Source organism: Phocoena sinus, chromosome 8, assembly GCF_008692025.1.
Source record: "Phocoena sinus isolate mPhoSin1 chromosome 8, mPhoSin1.pri, whole genome shotgun sequence".
Taxonomy (NCBI): Eukaryota; Metazoa; Chordata; class Mammalia; order Artiodactyla; family Phocoenidae; genus Phocoena; species Phocoena sinus.
In genome coordinates, this window is record NC_045770.1 from 32,897,215 (window position 1) to 32,920,277 (window position 23,063).

General features: G+C 33.3%; 1 protein-coding gene across 2 annotated transcripts in view; it reads left to right on the top strand.

Annotated features, from left to right (window-relative positions):
* The window catches only part of PGR (progesterone receptor), a 100,874-nt gene extending 94,150 nt beyond the window's left edge, over positions 1-6,724 (top strand). Inside the window, exons 7-8 of one of the 2 annotated variants that reach the window (XM_032641400.1) lie at positions 3,434-3,591; positions 6,236-6,724. In XM_032641400.1, coding sequence (XP_032497291.1) covers positions 3,434-3,591; positions 6,236-6,391 — 314 coding nt within the window. In that variant the 3' untranslated portion in view covers positions 6,392-6,724. The remainder of the gene's footprint in view (positions 1-3,433; positions 3,592-6,235) is intronic. The other variant, XM_032641401.1, reaches the window with a different exon arrangement.
* The last annotated feature ends 16,339 nt before the right edge of the window (positions 6,725-23,063 follow it).

A 23,063-nucleotide genomic window follows, 5' to 3' on the forward strand; every position in this document is an offset into this window, starting at 1 on the left:
GTAAAACAAAATATTATATTAGAAAAGAAAAGAAATCATAGTAAATGCTATATGACTTGACTGTAGTAGTATTTTGCATAGCTAAAGTAGTAAACACTGAATATTGATCTAACCAATATTAGGAAAATGATATTAGGAAGAGGAGGAATAGGAAGTTCTGCATGTGTGAGTGTGGGGGTAATAGTAGATCTGAAATATGGAAATAGAACTACAGCCCCATTTTCCATACTGGAAAGTCAAAAGTTAAAAATAAAAACTCAGGGCTTCCCTGGTGGCGCAGTGGTTGAGAGTCCGCCTGCCGATGCAGGGGACACGGGTTCGTGCCCCGGTCTGGGAGGATCCCACATGCCGCGGAGCAGCTGTGCCTGTGAGCCATGGCCGCTGAGCCTGCGCGTCCGGAGTGCTCTGCAATGGGAGAGGCCACAACAGTGAGAGGCCCGCGTACCGCAAAAATAAAAAAAAAATTAAAAAAAATAAATAAAAACTCAAGGATCAGCTTTATATGGATGTTATTTAAAGCTATGGAAGGAAAGATCAAAAGAAATAGTTGAAGTAATTGAAAGTGTTTGCCTGGAGCATGGCAAAATTTGGATTGCCTGGGCAGTACTTTTTGCCCTAATAAAGTTACAAAACTGATTAAATATTTTAAAACTAGGCTTTAAACCACAGACTGAGAAGAATATTTAAAATACAGCTTAGATCACTATAAACAAATACAAAACAGAAAAAAAGTCACTAAAAAGCTTAAGAAAATTGTTCAACCTCACTAATAATTAGAGAAGTGAAAATGAGATGGTATTTTATTTTTCTCTATAAAAAGCAAAGATTACCTAAAATGAAAATACTCAGTACAAAGCACACAACAGTTAACTAGTAAGAAGTAGTTTAGAAATGTATATTATCTGTGTTAAGACAGGTAATACCTTTTACTCTAATAATTCTACTTCTAAGAATATATCCATAAAAAATAAGACATTCATCATAAGTATTGTTTAGATTAGTAAAATATTCCAAATGTCAAATGATAAAACAATTAAATAAATTGTATGTCCTACACATTTTTGTGATATGAAATTTTATGTGTGAATTAAAACATTCATTTTTGAAGAATTTTGAATGATATAAGTAAATGTTCTCAATATAATATTAGGAAATGTCTTGAAATATTGGATTGTAGGATCTCAGGTGACTTGTAATTTTCCATGTATTTTCTGTATTTTCTAAAATTTTTCCAATGAATACACGTTATTTTTAAATTAGCTAAACCAAAAAAAAGGATTCTTTTTTTAAAGTATTCTTATCTAAAATAGCATCTGGCTAACTGCCCTTCACTCACTCTCTCCCACTTACCACTAATATATTTACAAGAAATCCTAAAAACCCACATGTGGAATCAATAAGAATCTGAGAGAAAATTCTCCAATCATGTAATGCTGGGTGTAATAATTAAGAAAACAATGAATTAATGTAAAGACCTCAAAGGAAATAGAAATTTTTTGGAGAGCTGGTTCATCATAGATCTGAAATCTAGGGAAGAGAGTAGGAGAGGAGGATAATTTTCAGAGATATCCCCGGAGCATAGGATGAGAGCCTAGTGATTAGATTATCATATCCTAGGAGCATGTTGTTAGTGTTGATACTAAAAGAATGAGGCAGTGTGGAATTAGGCCCGCTTCTCTTGTAAAGAGGATAATTGGTTCAAGTCTGGTCCTAAACATTTAGATGGATAGACTGAGGGCTTTGGGTTACTAGTTTTCCAACTCTTTAAAGCCCAATGAAAAGACAGTACTTCAGTAATCAGAAGAAAAAATAATTTTACAGTCATGTTTAAGAGTGATAGAGATTTGAGGATTGGTTGGGAAGTGTAAAAAGAGTTATGGATGTTTAAAAGAACTGCTGTAGGGATTTCCCTGGTGGTCCAGTGGTTAAGACTCTGAGCTTCCAATGCAGGGGGCATGGAACTAAGATCCCACATGCCATATGGTGCAGCCAAAAAAAAAATTTTTTTTTTAAGTAATAAAAGGTTAAAATGGTAAATTAAAAAAATAGCTGCCATATGAAGTAAAGGGACAAGACCATAGATACACATAGCATATACATGCAAATGTATGTACAACAGTTAAGTTTTCAGTTGGAGCAAAAATCTCATATTGCCAAGATTACCTTTCTAAATCCCTTTTATACTCAGGGTGTGAGCTCTTGAAAACTCAAAACCAAAGAATTAACTTTTGGTTTCTATCGGTTTGTTATCTGCGGCCGTCTTTTTTCCAAGGGAAGTGGAAGCCAAGGTCTGATTCAGGTAGAGGGAATAAAGTAGGAGTTTTTGAAAAATGATTATTTATTTCCCTTTGCCGGACACATATGGTTGGCTTTGCTCAAATGAAGTACACTTCTCTATAGAAATACTGCTAAGGGTCAAGATCATAAATCCAGAGATTATGTGATTTTTCTTTCAGCAATCTGGATGTAGTTGCAGAAAAAGTCAGAAACTTCACTTCAGTTTGAAGATTTGTTTGTAGGACAAGTGAGACCAAAGTAAAAGGAAACAAGGAAATTGGGAGTTCTGGTAATAGAGTTGCTAAAGAAATCAACCAGGACATCTCAGACAAGTGACAACAGAAGGGCCGAAAAGATTTAGGAGAAAAGCAATAGGTAAACTGACTATGTAGTGAAAACAAGAGAACTAGTCATAAGAGAAGGAAGTTGTGCCCAACATTTGGATGTATGAATTAAAGATTTCAGAGCTAGATATATAAATTACCAGTTAACATCATAATAGGAATGAGAGGCATTCTCAGTAAAATCAGCAACAAAACAGGGGTATTTACCATTACTATTATTTTTTAATATTGTTCTGGAAGTCTTAAACAATGCATTGAACCATGAAGCAGAAATGAGAGCTACAACTGTTGGAAAAGAGAAAATGAAGCTATTATTTGAATATAGTATTGTCTTATACCGAAAAAAAAATCAAACAAAAGCTGTTAGATTTAAAAATATAAATAAATGAATAAATAAAATAGAGTAAAACCAAGTGGCTGAATATAAGAGAAAATTCAAATATCAATGGCTTTCTCTCATATCAGCAGGAAGGAGACAAAGACAAAAAAGATCCAGCATACATGTAGTAGTAAACTAAATCAAACTAAGTATTTTAGACAGGAATGTAGAATAATGTCAGGTGCTCTTTTGAGCAAATGCTAATAGCTCTAAAATAGGTAAGCTGAAATGTTCTTTAACTTACCTAGTTGTTCGTATCATATTCTTCAAAAGAACTAGAAGTTTACATGTTCTAAAACTTTTCCTATTTAAGATGTTTGTATCTAGAGTTGCAAATCAAAATAAATCATTATACAGCTCAGAAATTTATATTATAAACTGCTAGTGTCATCTTTTTTAAACATAACTGCCAATTGTAATTATCTTCTTGAAGTTCCTTTGGAAGGACTAAGAAGTCAAAGCCAGTTTGAAGAGATGAGATCAAGCTACATTAGAGAGCTCATCAAGGCAATTGGTTTGAGGCAAAAAGGAGTTGTCCCTAGCTCACAGCGTTTCTACCAACTTACGAAACTTCTTGATAACTTGCATGATGTAAGTATATTGTTTTCTAGAATATTAATGATTATTTTCTGAATTACATCTATAACTTCTTAAATGTGAAATATAAATTTTACTTCATTTGTTTTCTTCAAATTTATATTTGTACTTACATTTTAAAAACCTGCATCATACTGCTCAGAATTTATATTATGCTTTTTACATTTTCAATGTAGATCACCCAAATACCCTTTTACTAGTATTTGTATAATTTGAGAGTAATTTAATGGTTGATAGGAATTGTGATATATTTTTCTGAATATGCTCTCAAATGTTTTTGTCTTAAGCTAGAAAAGATTTTATGTATACAGGAAAAGCAAAGATATGGTTGTGGAGAATAAGACTCATACTATTTTGGATGGAGTTATAAGTCAGTAACAATGCTAATGGACAATCTGGCAGCATGTAGCAGTAGTTAAAGTTTGTGTGCTTTTCAAATTCCCACTTTTTAGGACTTATCTTAAATAAATAATTAGACAAGTATTTAAGATATGTATGCATCATTCCCTATACAAGAGGAAAAAAACCCTAGAAATACCTGACACCAAAACTGGGTAAATAAAATAAGATATATGGGGTTAGTCGAGACATATTGCATACAAGCTTTTATCACTACTGTGTTCAGAAACCACACTAAAATAACAACAAAGCATAAAAAAACTCTCTACTCACCAGGTCAAATTTGAGGCCTCACTGCTGAATATGAACTGACAGCCAAGATTATTAGCGATTTAGATAAAGCCTCTAAAATGTAAGGCAGAGAGCAAAATAAACAGGAAAAAATATAACTTAAAGGAAAAAGCAAGAGTGCAGAAAATAGAAGAAAGCTTCAAAAAATTAAGATATTCAGAGAAATAAGAATGATGTTGCATCCATGAAACAAGAATAGAAAACATTTTAAAAGGAACATTTAGCAAGAAAACACTTTTGGATAATTAAAGAAGAGCAGAAATTAAAAATTCAATATAAATATAAAACTCAGGAAATATAAATCTCAGGAAAACCCAGAAAAATATAACAAAAGAGATAAAGATATGAAAAAGTAGAGAGATAGCAAATTTAGGGGATTAATCCATGGGGTTCCATTCTCCAGTTAGTAGTAATTTCCAGAAGAAAGAAGAGAGAAAATCAAGGTGAGGAAATTATGTGAGAAATCATAAAAGAAAAGTTGCTAGAACTGAAGGATATGAGTTTTCTGAGTGTAAGGGCCCAGTATACAGGCACAGCACAACTGAACCAAGGCACATTGTAAAATTTCAGCATACCTGGAATAAAGAGGGTATCATAAAATATACCAATGAAAAAAGAAATAAGTCACATCAAATCATCAGGATTCAGAATGATGTTAGACTTCTCAATAGCAGTACTGGAACCCAGAAAACAATGGAGCAATACCTTCAGAATTTTCAAGGAAAGAAAAATCTTCAACAAGTTTTTTTACCAGCCAAACCATCAAACAAATATGATGGCATCATAAAAGTATTTTCAGACTTGCAAGATCTCATAGAGATTACCTCAAATACAAACTTTCTCAAGGGCACCTGCAGGATTTCTTAAAACAAAACACTGGAGTAAGCCAAAGTAGAAGATTCAACCCAAGAGAGATGCAAAGGGCTGTCCCAGCACACTAACTAATGAAGAGGATTTCAGGACACTAATACCAAGAAAAAAATGGAACTGCGCTATTACCAATTGCATGAACATATTGAAGTGAGTCTTTACAATTCTGTTAGAAAATTTGCCTATGGCTTTGTGATATAGAAAAAACAAAGGAACAGAAACATAAGGTGATTAGCCCTAGCAAAATTAAAGTAAGTCATATAACAAAGAAAATGTAATCCAGTAGGAAACAAAAATCTTTGTAATATAAATGTTAGATATCGATTTAGCCAAAAATTGAGATATAACTATATAGAGAATGGAGAGAAGAGAAAGTGTGTGTAGTTGAGGAGGGGGGTATATAGTACAAGAGAGCTAAATACTCATTTAATAGAAACTTAATAATGTAAACTTTGGAAAATAAAATTTATTAGAAATACACAGATAAATATCAAATGACACAGGCTAAAGAAGTTTAAAGTGGTTATATCTGTGTTGTTGCTGCTGTTGCTTTTGTTGGTATAGGTCTTCCAGTACTAGCTGACTTTCAAAATTATGTACATGAATTACTTTGACAAAATTAAAATTAGATTAAAATGGATTATGCTGGGTTGTTTGTACTGAAATAGAAGAGTCTATATATTGTCTATATGTTGTTATATGAAAAAGCTGGATTAAGGAATAGACTATAAAATAATTTCATTTATGGAAATATATATGCATGTGTGTATATTATGTGTATACCTGAGTATGTATTAAAAAAAAACCCTTGAAATATACCAAAATGTTCACACTGGTTATCCTGTGGGATTACAGAATACTTTCATTTCTTTAAATCTTTCTATATATTAGGATATTTTGTCATGAGTATGTAATATTTTACATATTATGCTAGAAAGTGGAGGGAGATGTTTTCAGTTCGGTAAGAAAAAAACATCTTAAGTATTTCTATTATTAAAAAAATAAGCTGCCATGTTTGTATAGTATATGAATATATTATTTTTCTTACATGTTTCTTATCCATTTGTTAAACCAACAGCTTGTCAAACAACTTCATCTGTACTGCTTGAATACATTTATCCAGTCCCGGGCACTGAGTGTTGAATTTCCAGAAATGATGTCTGAGGTTATTGCTGCACAATTACCCAAGATCTTGGCAGGGATGGTGAAACCTCTTCTCTTTCATAAAAAGTGAATGCCGTTTTTATCTTTAAAAAATTAAATTTTGTCTGTTTTTGTTTTGGTCAGGATTATGAGGTCTCGAGTTTTTACAATGTTCTTCTCAAAGCCTTACATTTATAACATATCGTACTGTGTAAATTTCAGATAAAAGTTGTGAGGTTTAATTGATTTCCTCTATAAAGCATAATTTGAATTTTTAGTGTTTTCGTGTACCCATATTTTCTTTTAGAGTTTACAAGATTGAAAAAGTATTAGGTTGATTGTTAAAGTTAATCTTATTCATATCATTTCATACCATTTAGGTGAGATTTTTAACTTTCACATATAACAAATCTTCTACCATAGAGAAAAAAAAATCTTATACATAAAAATAAAAAGTTATTATATGTTCTTTCTATATAGCTCCCTTTGGTTCCCTAATTATATTTACAAAAATGAAACCTTAAAATGGTATGCAAAATTCTGTCTATATGAGTGTGTATACATTTTCATGAGAAGGAAATTTATAACCTTAATCAGATTCTCCGAAGTGTTTTTAATGCAAAAAATATACAGAAAAAGAGTTTAAAATTCTTGAAATAGATTGATGCTCCTCAAACTAGGATAACCAGCTTATATGTTAAGACTGTTTCCCAGATTGGAAACACAAATCTCTAAGAAAGTTATTAAGGAGAGCCATAGCATTATGACAAGAGCATTATGGGTTTTGTAGTATTTCACTAATCTTTTTTTGGGAATTGTCCTGTAATAAGGTATTCTGTATCGAAATAGGAAGTTGGAAGTCAGAGAGTCTGTGGCCTAACTCCACTCCTTACATCTAGGGCGTGTGGAAAGTCACTTAACCTTACTGAGTCTCACCGTTAATATTGGTGTAATAATAACTTTCCAGTAGAATGTTCCTTTCGGTGAGAGCTTCTTATTCACTTCTCAACTCAAAGAAGAAAGGAAGGCAGGCAAGCAGCGAGGGAGGAAAGGTGGGAAGAAAAAAAAAGGAGGGAAGTAAAAAAAAGAGAGAAATATTACTCTCTTTCTCCACTCAGTAGGACATATTGGACAAATCACAGTTAAAAAATTTTGAGTGTCTCTGATCCAATCTAAGAGATATTTCAGGAAACACTAGAAACTGGCTGAAAATAATACAGCCAATTACAATAACTAGAAAACCCACCATTCACTTTGTTATATGAGCTGAAAATAACCCTTTAGGAGACAAACAAGAGTTCTTTTCTGAGGTGTCACTGGAGATCCATTAAAAAAAATAAAATACACACACACATACATAAAACAGGAAGAACCACTGGTAAAAATCAAAACCTATAACTTTTTTTTCCTGGATAAAATAATTTATACCAATTTTAAGCATATATATATATATAATTTTTAACAGCTTGGAGAAACTAGTAGACAATTCTTTTTTGAAATTTCTTTAAAATTGGATGTTACCTTACAAATAAAATATTCTACCTTATGCAGATTAATAGTTGTTAATGAGAAAATCAAAGAAACTCTGAAAACAATATAGAAAACATTTACTGAAGAGTCTGATTTCTTAATGCATTTTTAAATTACCCATTCCCTTCAACTGATAAATACTTGCAGTTTACCAAGGGAAAGTAATATAGAATAATCTTAATGAATAGTAATATGACCCCCAAAACAAAATAGTGATTTCATCTGATCAAAAAAATTGGCATGATAATCTTACCATAACTGTTTCTTGCCAATAACTTCTTCAATTTTCAAAATGAATTAACTATAGAGTATGTGTAAACAGTGACTCCTCATAAGGGATGTGAAATAGGGATTAAAACAAGTTCCAACCAGGGCCCTTGGCTTGGGTTCTTTAGGTCCATGTGGCAAATAGATAATATACAAATTTTATAATGCTTGGTTATAACTTTCAATAAGAGTTTAACCCAAGAATTCCCAATAGTCTTAACATTAGTATAAAAATGATCTGTTCCTTAGTATGTCTATCTACATGTCTTTTTCTGTGACTACATATGTATTATAATAGACTGTGGACTGCTCTTTAGTCCTTCAAAGTCTTAAACACACAGACTCATTCTGTCTCCATTCTCCAAGCCAAAGTTATTTTCCTAAAAAGATCTAATTTTGCCATTACCTCACGTGAAAATGTTCACTGACTTCCAGTCACCTACTGCAGTGCTTCTCAACTATAGCTGCACATTACGGTCTCCAGGGGAGATTTTTAACAATACCCTTTCCTGGGCTCCATCCTCAGAGATTATATTTTATATTTTAATTGGTCCACTCTTCTTATTAATGCAGGCACATGGTAGTCACTCTGAAATGGTGTTGAAGCATCAATTTCTGTAACTTTACTCTCTTTATTTTCCTCTGTAATACATTCATCTTATGTTCTAGCCACACAAATCTTTTTACCACCAATCTTCTGCCTTAATTTCCCCCCTTTGATACCAGTCCTATCTCAACCTTCAAGACTCAGCCAAACATTACTTCTGTCGCGTGTTCCCTGCATCTTCCAGATAGTGACTTGTTTCCTCCTAAGAATCTGCATGTATTTTTTGCACATCTGGATCACAATACTGGGTTATTCTGTATTGTTACTCTACTACTAGTCTGAGAGCCACTTTGAGATAGGACAATAGCGTTCCTCGGCTGGGAGTTGAATGACGTGTTCTCTGGGTTTGGTATCGCCATGGATCTCTCTTTCTTTTGTTACATCAGGGCATATTTCTGTACACATGGCTTTATCATGTTCTCTTCCCATGCTCCCTAACTTCATCTCTTAAAATTTTCCAACTTTCCTTCCTACTTTGTGAGCTCTCTCCTTGTACTGACTATAACATAGGAGAATATAAGTACATTATTTATTTATTAAGAACACAATTTATGCTCCTTGTTCTAAATTTTAAAACGGAATGGCGTATTAGTTCCCTCCCTAAGAAAAATTCCACAAACACAATTGTTTCTTATATTTAAGTAGCCCTAAATTGTTTTGTATTTTAAACCTCAGTATACAAAAGTTTCTCATCTCTGATTTCATTCAATAAATATTTATTGAGTGCCTGCTGTTAGCACAAGAAAACCTAGATGTCTAAATACTAGGATTTAATATTTCAGGTTAAGGTTTAAAAAATGAAAGAAAGCTTTTGGAAAGAACATGACATCACCAAATGGAAAATATCTAGCCTCTAAATCTTTTTCTCTACAAATTCCTGCCAACTAATGTCTCCATTGCTATGTAGTAGCCATAACCTTTATCTTAATTTTATAGGTCATGTTCTTTCTGGTGGCTTTAAAGTGAAAGTAAATCATAAGAAGACAGGTTATATATCAGAAAATACTTGAAGGGTACTGAAATAGATTATTGAGTTAATAAAAATATTTCTCTTAAAAAGGTTTGAGAAGCCATTTGAGTCTGAAGCAATTATACCTCCAGTGTCAGTTGTTACGTAACAATTGTGTTTTTATTAAAAAACATGGCAATTTTATATTGGGCAGTACTATTATTTTTCACATTTAACATTAAAATAATTTGTTGCAAACACAGATAATATGCAAATACAGTGGTCAATATGTTTTCTACAAAAACAATGCCTTTCAAATAGCCATACCGGGTCAACCTGTAACTTCTAAATTATCTACAGCTACAGTGATATATTTGACAATGAGTACCGTGTAGAGAGCTGAAACAGGCCTGCACTCCATTTCTCTGCCATTTAGTACCTGGATGAGCTTGAGCAAGTCATTAACCTCTCTGATTAAACCTGCCTTGCTAATTGTTTTGTGGTTAATGGAAATGAAAATGAAAAAGTGTGCAGGTGTTCAGAAATAGTAACTGCTATTATTATGTTTTCATTAAGCCATACTTCTGGTTATGATTTTATCAAATTAATCTGGTATATTCTATAGTGAAGCCAAGGAATCTAGAAAATGAAGTTGCTTTATTGCTATCTGTATGTACATATGAATATTTAATATATTTGATTTGAAATTAGAGCTCAAAAGTCTTCAATTAATTTCTTCCTCTGAAAAAAATATACTCTTTTGAGTGAGGCCTGCTTAATCAAAAATCTAAAGAGCCTATCGCCCTTTGATTATAATATTAAGAGTAATAGTACTGATTTTGACCTTTTTAAAAAAGTATTTCTTTAAAATATAGAGAGCTTGACTAAAACACAGCCCTTCCAAAAATCTATGCTATATACTACATGGTTAGATTATTTTTACTATGGTACTAACTCTTCAAAAAGGAACAATGGGCCTAGAAATCATGATAAAGTCATCAAATCCCAAAATAACTTTCTATCCTTAAGACTATGGTATAAAATTCCCAGGAGAGATCTTTATATCTGCCTTGACCTTGCATTCCTTTGGTGAGATAGCTATTAAATTTCTGGAGTTTTTTCTGTGAATACCTGAGCAATTTCTCTCATGTACATTTACCCTTTACACACCAGATTTCAGGATAGAATATGAATCCTTTTAAGTATCTTTACAATCTCCAGAGCATTATGTATAAGCACTCAAAATTTTTTTTTAAAAATTTGTTTTTAAATTTAAAGATACCTCATTTTTATACTCAAGAATTCAACAACCATGTCTCTACTGATAAAGTTAAATGGACAAGCAGACAACCCAAGAAAGGGCGTAACTATCTTTTCCTCAAAGTATGCCTTTTAAATGCCCATTGGATAGGGGGAATTTTCACATCTCAAATTTTACAGGAAATACATAGGCAGAAAATCTTACAAGTTTGCCAAGTCCTAAATTGCTTATCCACACTAGACTAAATCATGTAATGATTTTAATGAAGAGAAAATTGCTTGATTTCTGTGGTTTCGCTGTATTTTCCTTACTCAATGTTTAGTGGAAAGACAGTCTCTGTCTCCATCTAGCATCCATTATCTATTTAATGTACCATTATTCCATACTCCCTGGTCCTTATCAAATCCAAAAATTGAATAAAAAGCAGTAAAATAAATGACTACTTACTTCATATTATGGAATCCAATCCAGCCTGGCTTGGTCTACATCCATAGTATGAATCAAGAATGTGAACTGGGCCAAGATAATTGCATTCAGGTTGGATCACATCCCCATATAAGTTCAGGAAAAGTCCCTACAGACCTTCAGTTACTTGGGGCCAATAAAACCTGTACCTCCAGAGTTAGGCATGAAACAGGGTGGCTTAAAAATTTGAAAAAAAAAAAAGTCAAGAGTAGTGTTCTTTAATTATTTTAATAATTAATTTCTTTAATTAATTACTTTAATAATTATTAATTTTCTTTAATAATTCCTCCCTGTCATTAGAGAAGATTTGAGTATTTGGAGGACATTGATGATAAGTTAAATAGCAGCAGTTCATAGTAGCAGTGATTTAACATGTACATTACCTAAGTATCCTATAGCCAGAGCAAAGACAAATACAAAGGGATCTACTCCTCTTCTTGGAGTTGGTCACATTCCAAGGCATTGCTCCGGGCACTTGCCTGGAGGCTGCGCCTAGGCTTGTCCACAGCCCTGTGCAGCTGTGGAGTTTGGAAGAGTATTACAGGACTGCTGGATTAGTCCCAAAATGTCAACCTCATTTTCAGTTTACTGGCTCTTGTTGCTTTATGTCATGCTGACCTTACTGTTAAACACGTGTTTGTTTGCTTTCTTTCCACTCACGGAGAGAAGGGGAAAGGATTACTTTTAGCTGGTTGAAAGCTTTAACTGACAAAAGACTTTCAGAGAAATGTGAATTAAGCAGCTAAGAAAGCTTACCCTGTCCATTGCTTTAAAGAAAATTAAATTGTTAACTGCAGTGTGACATCAGTATAACGGTCAACATTTAGATATATTTGAGCAAAATATTTAAATGGCATTGTAAATAGTTGTTAAGGCAGGCATACACTGTAGCTTATTTTCATAATCTTTTGAAATTGCTCTTAATATATCAAATCCTAATATATCCAATTTAGCAAACATAACTTATTCTAAATGAAATCTATTTAAATGTTTTCCTCTTGTCAATTATATATAAAGCTTAACATCTCTTTTTCTATGAAATTTACTTACCTGTGAGAGGTTTTTGTTGTTGTTATAAATATTTATCGAAAGGAGTGGTTTAAAACTTTTTGCCATTAGTCTTTTACTAACCCCCTCCCTCAGAAAAGCTTATATTTTAAAGTATCTCCCCACTAAACTGTATTCCTATTAAGAAATAGTTGCTTTGTTTTCTTCATGGTTTACTATTCAAAGACATATCAGGGTTGCTGAGTAGCGTATCAATTATGTGCACACTGATTTGATGGTTTTTGTGCAGCTTTAACTTGGTAAATTAAAAACTGATTTTTAAAATATATGGTAGCAAGATAATCAATGGACATCTATCATACTAAGGGCTTTAAAATTCATGAGAAACACCAAAAGTTTTATGTAGAGTTAATATAATCGTACCATATTCTCGTCAAAACAGAGATAAGCAGCTCTGCTTGTTCTCTATAGGGTAAAAATAGTATCCAAAATTTACTTAAAATGGTTAAGTCCTATATTTAATATAATTGGGGGTAGAAAGAGATTTTCACATAGCAGTCTTTAGAACTCATCACTTTAACCAATAAAAGTATCTTATGACCTGAGTATTATGTGCATTTTAACTTTTTCTGAAACATGCATAACCACAAGAAAAGTCAGGGCAAAGAGTTTTAAAAAAAGCTTTTCATTGGAATTTGGAAAAAAAAAAAAAAGAAAAAAATATAAAAGTTCCTCATATTTTCCAAGGAGTAAATATAACTTACAAAAGTGAAATGGAGAACTTCTCTAAACAGTAGCTTAAAATGTTTCCCTTGATTAGTGAGCGAAACAATAATGCTAATGATACAAAACACGGTGATTATCTACATTGATGACAATGCTAAATGTTAGAGAAATAATCACGCACTATCCAAGCATATAAAACGTAAATTATGCTCACAGGCTTGTTTTTTGCTTTTAAGAAAGATGCCCATTTTCTAATTTGAGGCTACATAGTTTAGAAAAAAAATCACTGAGCTCTAAGTTTCTGTTTAGCTGTCAATCAGTTAGGTGTCTTAACACTTAAAAAGCAGGGAGAGAAAGAGGAGAGGGGAGAATGAGAGGAGAGAGAGACAAAAAGAGAAGGAAAGAGAAAAAGAGGGAAGGGAGGGAAGAACTAAAGAGGGAAGGAAGGAAGAAAGGAAAGAAGGAAGGAAGGAAGGGGGAAGGGAGGGAGGAAAAAGGTTAGGACCAAATTATCCATTTCAACTACAAACTTTTTATTAATAGTTTACATCAACATAAAGTAGCTGACTCTCAGTTATCTATGTTAACAGAAGGGAAAAAAACCCTGAAAACAACAACAAAAAGTTGTGGGTTATTTTGCAAAGTTGAAAACTCTTACTTTAGGAGTCATTTTTAAAATTTATTTATCTTTTTTATGAGTCATTTTATTCTTCAGCAACTAGTTACAAAGCATTATTGTGTGGTATGCCAGTCATTTAACCAGATTGTGAAGATAAGCAGTGAATACATTAGACAGCAATCCTATATTCTCTGAGTTTACAGTTGGATGGGAACTAGATACAGGTAGATAGAGAGTTACAATATTGTATGTCGAATGTCATGGTAGAGGAAGTACAGGGAGCCATTGGAGCACCTAAGAGGGGCACCTAGCTTGAATTTAAGAGTGGACAAAGGCATCTTGGAAAAAGGTCTAAGCTATGATCTAAAAGTGGTTTAATAATTAGCTAAGCATGCGGAATCAGAAAATGCCAAAGGCAGGAAGAGAAGAGTATTCCAAACAGGAGGTAACAGCATATGCACAGACCTGATGGTAAGAGAGTATGGCGTGGGGGCTGACCATGAGGCTGAAGCAAACAAGGTCCACGTCATTAATGGTCTTGTACACCATGTTAAATTGTGTAGTCTTGATTCTTGTTTAAGCAGGAGAGCAGCATAATTCAGATTGGTGTATAAGAAAACTCACCCTCACTGCAATATGGAGAAAAGAGCTGGAGATGGATAATCCTGGAGGCAGAGAGAACATTTTTTAGGAAGTTGCAGTATTCTGGTGGAAAATGATGGTCATAAACATGAAGAGTTGGAGGGCATCATCACCTCCTCTCTAGTTTTCCAGAGGTTTAAAAAAATCATAACTTAGAAGTATTGACAGAATTTATGGAAATAGGTGAAATGTGCCATATTGTTAAGCACAAGGTCAGATGCCTATTTATTCTGCTGCTGTGTTGAAATTTCAAAATTTTCATCAATAAAGACAATAAAAACTAAGTAACTTAGTTTACCAAGTTCTAGAATCCTATCTACTCAAACAATTTCTACCCCTCCACCAATATTCCCACCTTTGCATGTCTATTAAATCTCAATATCCTGGTTTTTGCACAAAGGTAAGACTAGAACAGCTTAAGAATCAGCAAATGGGAAAGAAAGGGAAACTGTGCTGTACTAAACTAAGAAAAAATAAATACATCCTTTGTATAGATCGTTCTTCAGATGCCGTTATCCAGTATAGCTACAAAATAATACACACAAAAATGCTTAGTTCTCTGTAAGGAGTCTTGACTTCCTGATGATATCTTCTGCACAAAGACTTTTTCATGACTTCACAGAGTGTGGGGAGTTGAGGAAGGAAGGCTGGTGAGTGATAGAATGGGGAGCAAACTTGGCACATGAAAATAATATATCTACAGCTTTCAGTTTCAAAGAGCCTTATTTTGAATTACCTCATTCAGTTTCCATCAAGGACTGTTCTTCCTTTCCACTTCCACTAATCAATGACAGATAGGAAGAGAAAGATGCTAATGTGCAGGCAGTGGCAGTGGGAAGGGGTCTTCTTTCTCCCGGTCCTCACTGGCCTTGCCAGTCCCTTGCCATCCTGGTCATAAGAACCCACTGCTATCACCTCATGTTTAAGTCTCTGGCTCATAAATGCATCTGTTCTCTCTTCTCCAGTATTACAGGGTGCTGGGACTTGTCTGACTTTGTATCTTCCATTCCTTGCTGGCTGAGCCTATCCTTCTTAGGCCCAGCTGCTTTCCCAGTCTGGCTTCTGTATGTGGTCACCTTGCCCCTTCAGGAGAGCCAGGGCTCACCACCTGCCTTCTAAGCCACCGTCCAGCTGGCACCATGCTGAATCCAAACTTCTCTGAGATGCTTGTAGACGTTACAGCATCATAAAAGCCACAGTTTTCTTGGACCTCTCCTTACTTGTTTGGATGTTCTGCTGCCCATCCCACTTCCTTCAAAACTGGGACACTGTCATCTGATTTTCCTACTCTTCCTCTTCCTTCTTCTGAATCACAGAAGCCTCTCACTTCCTCTTCCTGTCTGTTGGAGTCTTTCCCTGGGTCTTTGAGTTTCCTTCATCTATTCCTAGGAACTCTTTCTGTTTGAGTCCACCTCTTAAGGAGACCTTTGAGATTTAGAAGACCATTTTTTTTTTCCTCTTGAGAAAGTCCCATTCTCCAGACTTGTGTTGCTCTAGATTTCAAAGACCAATTGTGGAAACACAAGCTAAACGTCAACTTCCTTTAAGCATTTCTGCTGTAACAATTTGAATTCTTCTTGGAGCAACATGGCTGCTTCTAACTGACTAGGAAAAGGGTCAGGTGTCAAAAAGAAAAACACAAAGATGAATATTTTTCAATAACTATATTCTTTGGATGAGCTTTGGGAATTCACACGAAGTTTTCTGTCAAGTGGATGAGACTCTCCCTTCCCCTGTGTATGCCTAACAGCTCTGGTACTGGCTGGTGACAAAGACATAACTATAAAATTTATGGGATAATGGACTTGTAACAATATCACCACATACTTATTTTCAATCTAATGCTTTGTACTTTACCTGAAATATTTAGTACACTTATTTGCACATAGTAGATTTTTACATTTTGTTATATTGAAATTGATGAAATATTCAGTTATCCTCTTTACTCCTTGATAGTAAAACTAGTGTAATATTTGGCAAGAGATGCAGAGAATCATCATTTTCCTCTCTCAAGACCCACCCCCCTTTTGGTTCCCATTGCTTCTATCCTATTTTCAGTGCATAGTAGGGTCCTAAGTTAATACACTAGACTTACACCTTTAAAGATATTTAGCCCTTGTATACATCTTGAGTCCAGTTTCACACACCTAGCTCCTCATTTTTAAGTGGAGAAGACAATGTTTGAAATTTATCTGAGGTTTTTGCAGAGAGGGTGAGACTCTTCTTTGTATGCCTGGCACTGGTTCCCTGGTGGTGGTTAGGTGACAAATGCAAAGCCATAAAAATTAGGTGAAGTAGGCACCTAACAATATCATTACATACTTATTTTCAATCTAATGTTCAAAATTCCATCTTTGTTTTTAAACTGAAAGTGGACTTCAGAGAAAATATTTCATGATTCACATGAAAAAACCGAGCCAGTCTGCTCCATTTGACAGGTGTCTGACATTAAATTGGCTGGCAGTTTGAAGTGAATCATCTTCAAATAATATGTTCTCTTAAGAACAATTTACCACTAATTCTTATTATTCTTATTACTACTCTGTGTGATAACAAAAAATAAACATTTCTATATATGTCTTTATTAATGAATTAGAGCACCCAAAACCTCAATACGATTATATATATGCAATTATATATTATAAAATATATAAGGTGCATAAGAATCATCAGTACATTCTTCTTTACCAGTCACTTTAAATTTATAATCAACATTTCAGCTTGTACAGTAATGTACGTGACATATGGTGAGATCATGTAGGTAGTGTCCATGACTGTGTGTACATTTTAATGAAGCAAGGACTGATTCTCAGACAATTAAATTCAATCCAACTAATTGTTCATGAAGACAAAATACACTCAACTGTTTTCTAATAAGATTCAATAATGCAGTGTTTTGGTTACTCACAATGGTAAAGTAAAAGGTTTGATATTTATTATACAAATATTATCTATCTTCATACGAAATTTAATGCACTTAACGTTAAAGTGAAAAAGAATGTAATCTGATTGTTAACAAAGTATTTCAGACAATTACTGTGCATTTGGCTTCATTACTATGAATATCATTTAATATAGCACTGGAAATATGCAAATATTCTCCTTTGGTAAATAAGTGCCTAGAGTATATAAGGAACTGTACTAAGCCTTTTGCAACACAAAGAGTAGAACAGAATTCTTGCTTTTAAGTTCCAGAAGTTAAGATGCCAGATGCTGTTTGAAAAATCGACATACTTCTTTCTTATTCAGTCACCTATATTTGGAGTAGACTTGGAGAAACAAAATAGTTTTATTGAATTATTTGTCCATGAACATGTTCCTATAACATAAAAAAAGATTTCATTTATTCTCTTTTAACACTGTATTTTCAGTTTTAAAATTAAACATATCCCCATATTCAGATTTACAAACTTAAATGATGTTGAGAAACTTCCTATTTGTCTATAAAACCATATGCTATATTTTTATAAATATGTGATTTTTGTAGTTGAAGTTTTTCTAACTTACATTTAAGTTAACTATTTAATGAATAAAGAGAAAACATGGTAAATGGCCATGAGTGTAAATGCATGTGGCACTCTATTCTCTGGTGTCAGAGTCACTATAACAAGCTAAAGAGTATGTATATCACTCAACCTACTTTTTAAAAGCAACGTTTTATTTAAATGGTAGAATATTATATTACCTGATCAGATGAGGTCAAATTTCATCTTATAGATGATCTATTTCAAACAAATAGAATACTTTAACTTTATAAAATGCAGAGATCTGTCATCAGTTATTTGTGAGCAGTTTAGAATTCGTAAGTTTAAACAACTATGAGAAAACAAACTTTTTATTCTGAATTAAATCAACTGCCCATAATTATGCTGTGATATGAGAAGTAGTTTACCATAGTATTGAAGAGCACATGTTCCAGAGCCAGACACTCTCAGTCTGATTCCAGGCTGCACCATTTGCCAACTACTTCATGTCTCTGCTTCAGTTTCCTTATTGTAAAACGGGCACAGTATTGTATCTCTCTCATAGGATGTTATGAGGATTAAATGAGTTAGTATAAATAAAGTACTTGGAGTAGTGCCTGGCATGGTATGCACTGTCTAGGTGTTTTGTCCAACTTAAATGGCTTTTTCTTTAATAGACAGATGATTAAGAGTACAGAGGACATTTAGATTTTTATCTTACGTAAACTCAACAACAGTAATTTTTAAGGTCATGTGAAATTCAGTAGTGTGGTACTCATCAAAGTAAATTTTTTCAGCAAATGAGATTAAGGATGGACTCTTACAAGTGAAATGTGATCAGATAATAGATCAATAAAATTATCAGTCTAAGTAGCCACAATTCTTCAATTCTCGTACCTGAGACAGTTTCCCATATGAGGCAGATTGGACTAATCAAATCTATGTTATTTTTGTAGAACCAGACTAACAGCTTCTTTTTCTCTCCCCAATAAATAATTTTCCCCAATAAGTAGGAAAAGAAAAGAACTTCTGAATCTCTTACATATGCTTAATAAAACAATAATATTAGAAAATCTATTCATAAAATAGCTAAGTTTAGCTTTAACTTAAAATCTAAAATTTTATTCTTTCAGCATTAAAGGACTTCAGTATTGCTTACATCTCAAAAATTACTATGGAACAAAAAAGTAAGGACCTTATTTTGTGTAGTCCTTGTTCTGTCACATGAAGAACATCCTCAAAATTTTAAATATTCCATTTTTTTCCAAATAACACCTGAGTCAGATTTGTGAAAGAAATATGTTTAAAAGGGGAATAAAATAAAATCCAACATTAACCATTTTTTACCATTGTATGTAGTAAGGTAGGTAGTGTATTTCGTGACCTGCCTAGTGTATTTTATTTTTCTTCCTATGGGAGAAGCCAGCTATCATTTATTTTCATTGATTTTTCACATTTTAAGATCATAAAACCAGGATGCATCTTATAATTCATGCTATCTTACAATGCCATTGGCCAAGTTGAAGTCATACACAGTTGTGTGAAAATCTTCCCTTGACACCTCCTCATAAAGTCAGAAAACATCCCTAGCATCGATGAAATATGGTATGAGTATATATTCAATTCTTCATTCATAGAATCCCACTGCTTCTACTTCTTTTAATCTGTGTTGATATCAGTTCCTATTTATTTAGACCAGTAATCAATATGCATTCAATAAAAGCAGTTTTTTTAGCTGCTACTTATTTGAGTCACTACTATGCACCAGGTCTTGCACTAGGGAGGAGCTTTACATATATTATCTCTAGCTCTTACTGTAATCTTTGCAAGCTAAATATTATGAGTTCCATTTTACAGAAGAGAAAATAGAGGTTCAGAGTAGTTCAGTAAATTTGAAAAACAATTTCTTGCACTATTGCTCTTCCAAAAAGAAAAGGAGATTCTGTCACATTTTTCCAAATTAAATTAATTTTCCTGGCATACATATTAAATCTTTTGATTTAATTTGAGAAATTTGAGTTTTTATTTTAGAAATGAAGAAACTTTAAAAGTCCTTATTAATAGATGTGCTGCTGTCTGTTTAAGCCTCATGAATGTGAATTGGCTTTGGCATTCTTAACAGAACTATAAAAAGCTTCTGGGGGAAAAGCATCAATTTTTCTGGGGAAACCAAAATAAAAATAGCACTAATTTCCCAACATTATAACCCCTGCTAAGGAATACATTAAATATCATAAGAAACTCCACTCCTTCCCTACTAAATTTATGGCTAAAGATTTGAATCTGATTTAATTACTGAAAAATAATGTATGTATGTATGAGTGTGTGTGTGTGTGTGTGTGTGTATATATATATATATATATATATATGGAGAGAGAGAGAGAGAGAGAGAGAGAGAGATTTGTTCAAGCAATTCACTGACATGGTCTGTGCAGTTCTAAAAACAGGTCTTTTTATTGACAAAAAATTACTTTGGATTAAACAGTTAACTGATAGCTTCTAGGTCTATAAGAATTACCAGAATACAGTGCCTTTATATATATATATATATATATATATATATATATATATATATATATATCTTAAAGAAAATACACCTTAAAATCTTACTCAAAGTGAAATTAGGGAGTATTATATAAAGTATATATTCTTGAAAGTCAAAGTTTCTCTGATCTGTAGTCTCAGGGTGGCTCCAAGTGCCTTGGCAAGGAGTGTTTTTTAATGGTTGGAATTTTGAGGATAAATTCACATTCTCAATATTTCCATTATTATATTTACTAAATGGTTCTGATAAAATCAATGCCTTAGTGCCTATCCTATTTCAAATATCTTTATGTTTTAATCCTTATGTACCAGAAAGTTTAGGTAAATAATCATCTACTCCTTATTTAAAAGTAAGATAGATATAGACACAAAATATTTCTGTTGAAAAATATTTAAAGTTGGACCATGTGCTAGGCAAAGAGGAAAAAAATGTGGTAAATACAAAATTATTCATAGAATTCACATTTAAATTCTGAAATTAATTCTTCCTTAATTTATTAAGACAGTTTTAGCAGAACTACACAATGGAATTGTTTCCTTTAAATAAGATTTAAATCAGACCAACCTGGATGATATAGAATAGATGAAATGTTTTTACTTGTCAGATTTATTTTGATCTTCACAAATCTTACACATTTCCTAATAACAACAATGATTTAAAGATGTACTGTTGGGCTTCCCTGGTGGCGCAGTGGTTGAGAGTCCGCCTGCCGATGCAGGAGACGCGGGTTCGTTCCCCAGTCCGGGAAGATCCCACATGCTGCGGAGCGGCTGGGCCCGTGAGCCATGGCCGCTGAGCCTGCGCGTCTGGAGCCTGTGCTCCACAACGGGAGAGGCCACAACAGTGACAGGCCCGCGTACCGCAAAAATAAATAAATAAAATAAAGATGTACTGTTCTTGCTGAAACATTACAGAGTTATGAATAATTTATCAAAGGAAAGAATAATTTTAAGAATTTTGAGCGTCAAAAAACTGTTCGATTTTTGTGAAATTTTTTATAATTTACCAACAAACCATTATTACAGTTATTCAAGTTCCTAAATGGCATTTAAATTACTGAAATTATGCATAGTAAGAAAAACATATTATCTAAATTCCCACAACATGTGAGAAAATATAGAAAAGGGGGAAAATCTATAAATTATGCAACAAAATTTAAGCTGAGGGGAGAATTACTATGTGATATTCACATTAATTGAGTCAGATTATTTGCACCTAGCTTGGTCAAATTTCTGAATTCTGGTGGAAGTATATTTGTTTATTTGTTAAAGGATAATTACCACTAAGAATTTCTAAAAAATAAAAAAAACAATAATGACCTGATTGATAAAAGGTAAGCATGGAGGTAGAGTGAACCAGAACATGCATACCTGTGCATCTCATAGACAGAGATTGCCTAAGCACCAATTTCAAATAGTTGTTAATATCACCCAAATACATGTAGAAAAACAAACAGCAATACTGTACTTAGTTTTAAGACAGGTTTGTCACTTCTCTGAAATGTAATGCTTTGTGATCTTAGTAATCTTCTTCAATTCTCTGAACCTCAATGTCTTCAGTTATCTAGCAGAGAATATTTCAACAAAGAGCTTTGCTTTTAAAGGAGATAATGCCTATAAAATTCCTTTGCACACTATAAAACGCTATACAGACATATTTTTCCTAAGAAATAGGTAAGTACATGCTAAAAATCCTTAATAGTTACAACATATATTCTACAATGTAGGTAGTTAACATTAATAAATTAATCTTGGTGACCAAATATGATTTTTAATAACCAAAAGATAGTAAACTCACTGATATAGCTCCTTATTTGTTGAAAAACCACAAAAAAATGAAAACCCTCTACCTGCAAATTAGAATGCTGTTCTGGCAAAGAAGTACATGAGAGAAGGCAGTTTGTGTGGAAGCCCATCTGGAGGCTGGGCTCCCCGAGTCCTCTCTGGACCTTCAGCCTGCTCCCTGTCTGCAGCAGGAGAGCTTGCTGTCCATGTAGACCGTGCCCTGTGACAGGCAATCGTTGAGGGGCTGCTTCTTGAAGAAAACATGTCAAAAGTGGTCTTTTGCACATCCCCGTGAATTTTTCCTCCTTCCAAATAGAGAATCATGTTCATGACTACTATTTAAAAGACCTTCATTTTGAAGCATATTTTATGAAAATAAAATTATTCCATGTTTAAAGTTCACGTATACGTAAAAAAATCTTCTCTACAAGTAGCTCAGTTAATAGAGTGTTTTCTGAATAACAAATACGTTTTTGCAGTGAGGAAACTGGCCCAAGTAGAGGTGATCTGGGGACAGGAAGAGGTTATTGTTTGTTTCTAAATTATCTGATTTGGCTGTCTGGGATTCGTGTCTGGTGGTTTATTTTACTTTTGCTATGGAGCTACAAAATATATTTCTTCCGAAAACTAAGAAAATGCTGAACTTACATTCAGAGGCTATTCATACTTTACATCATTTTCATATTTTTAAAAACTTTCTTGCATAGAATTAAGTTACATATATCATATGGAGCTATAGTTCTTTAACTTACTGCAATCTCAAGTTATCTCTACTTAGGTAGGGCTTACATTGAAATTATTCTGGGATATGAAATGTCTCTTCTTAACTCAGCATGCATGCATGCATGAGTGCAAGCTCATGTACACAGCAATCTAGAGAAAGATGTAGCTAAGTC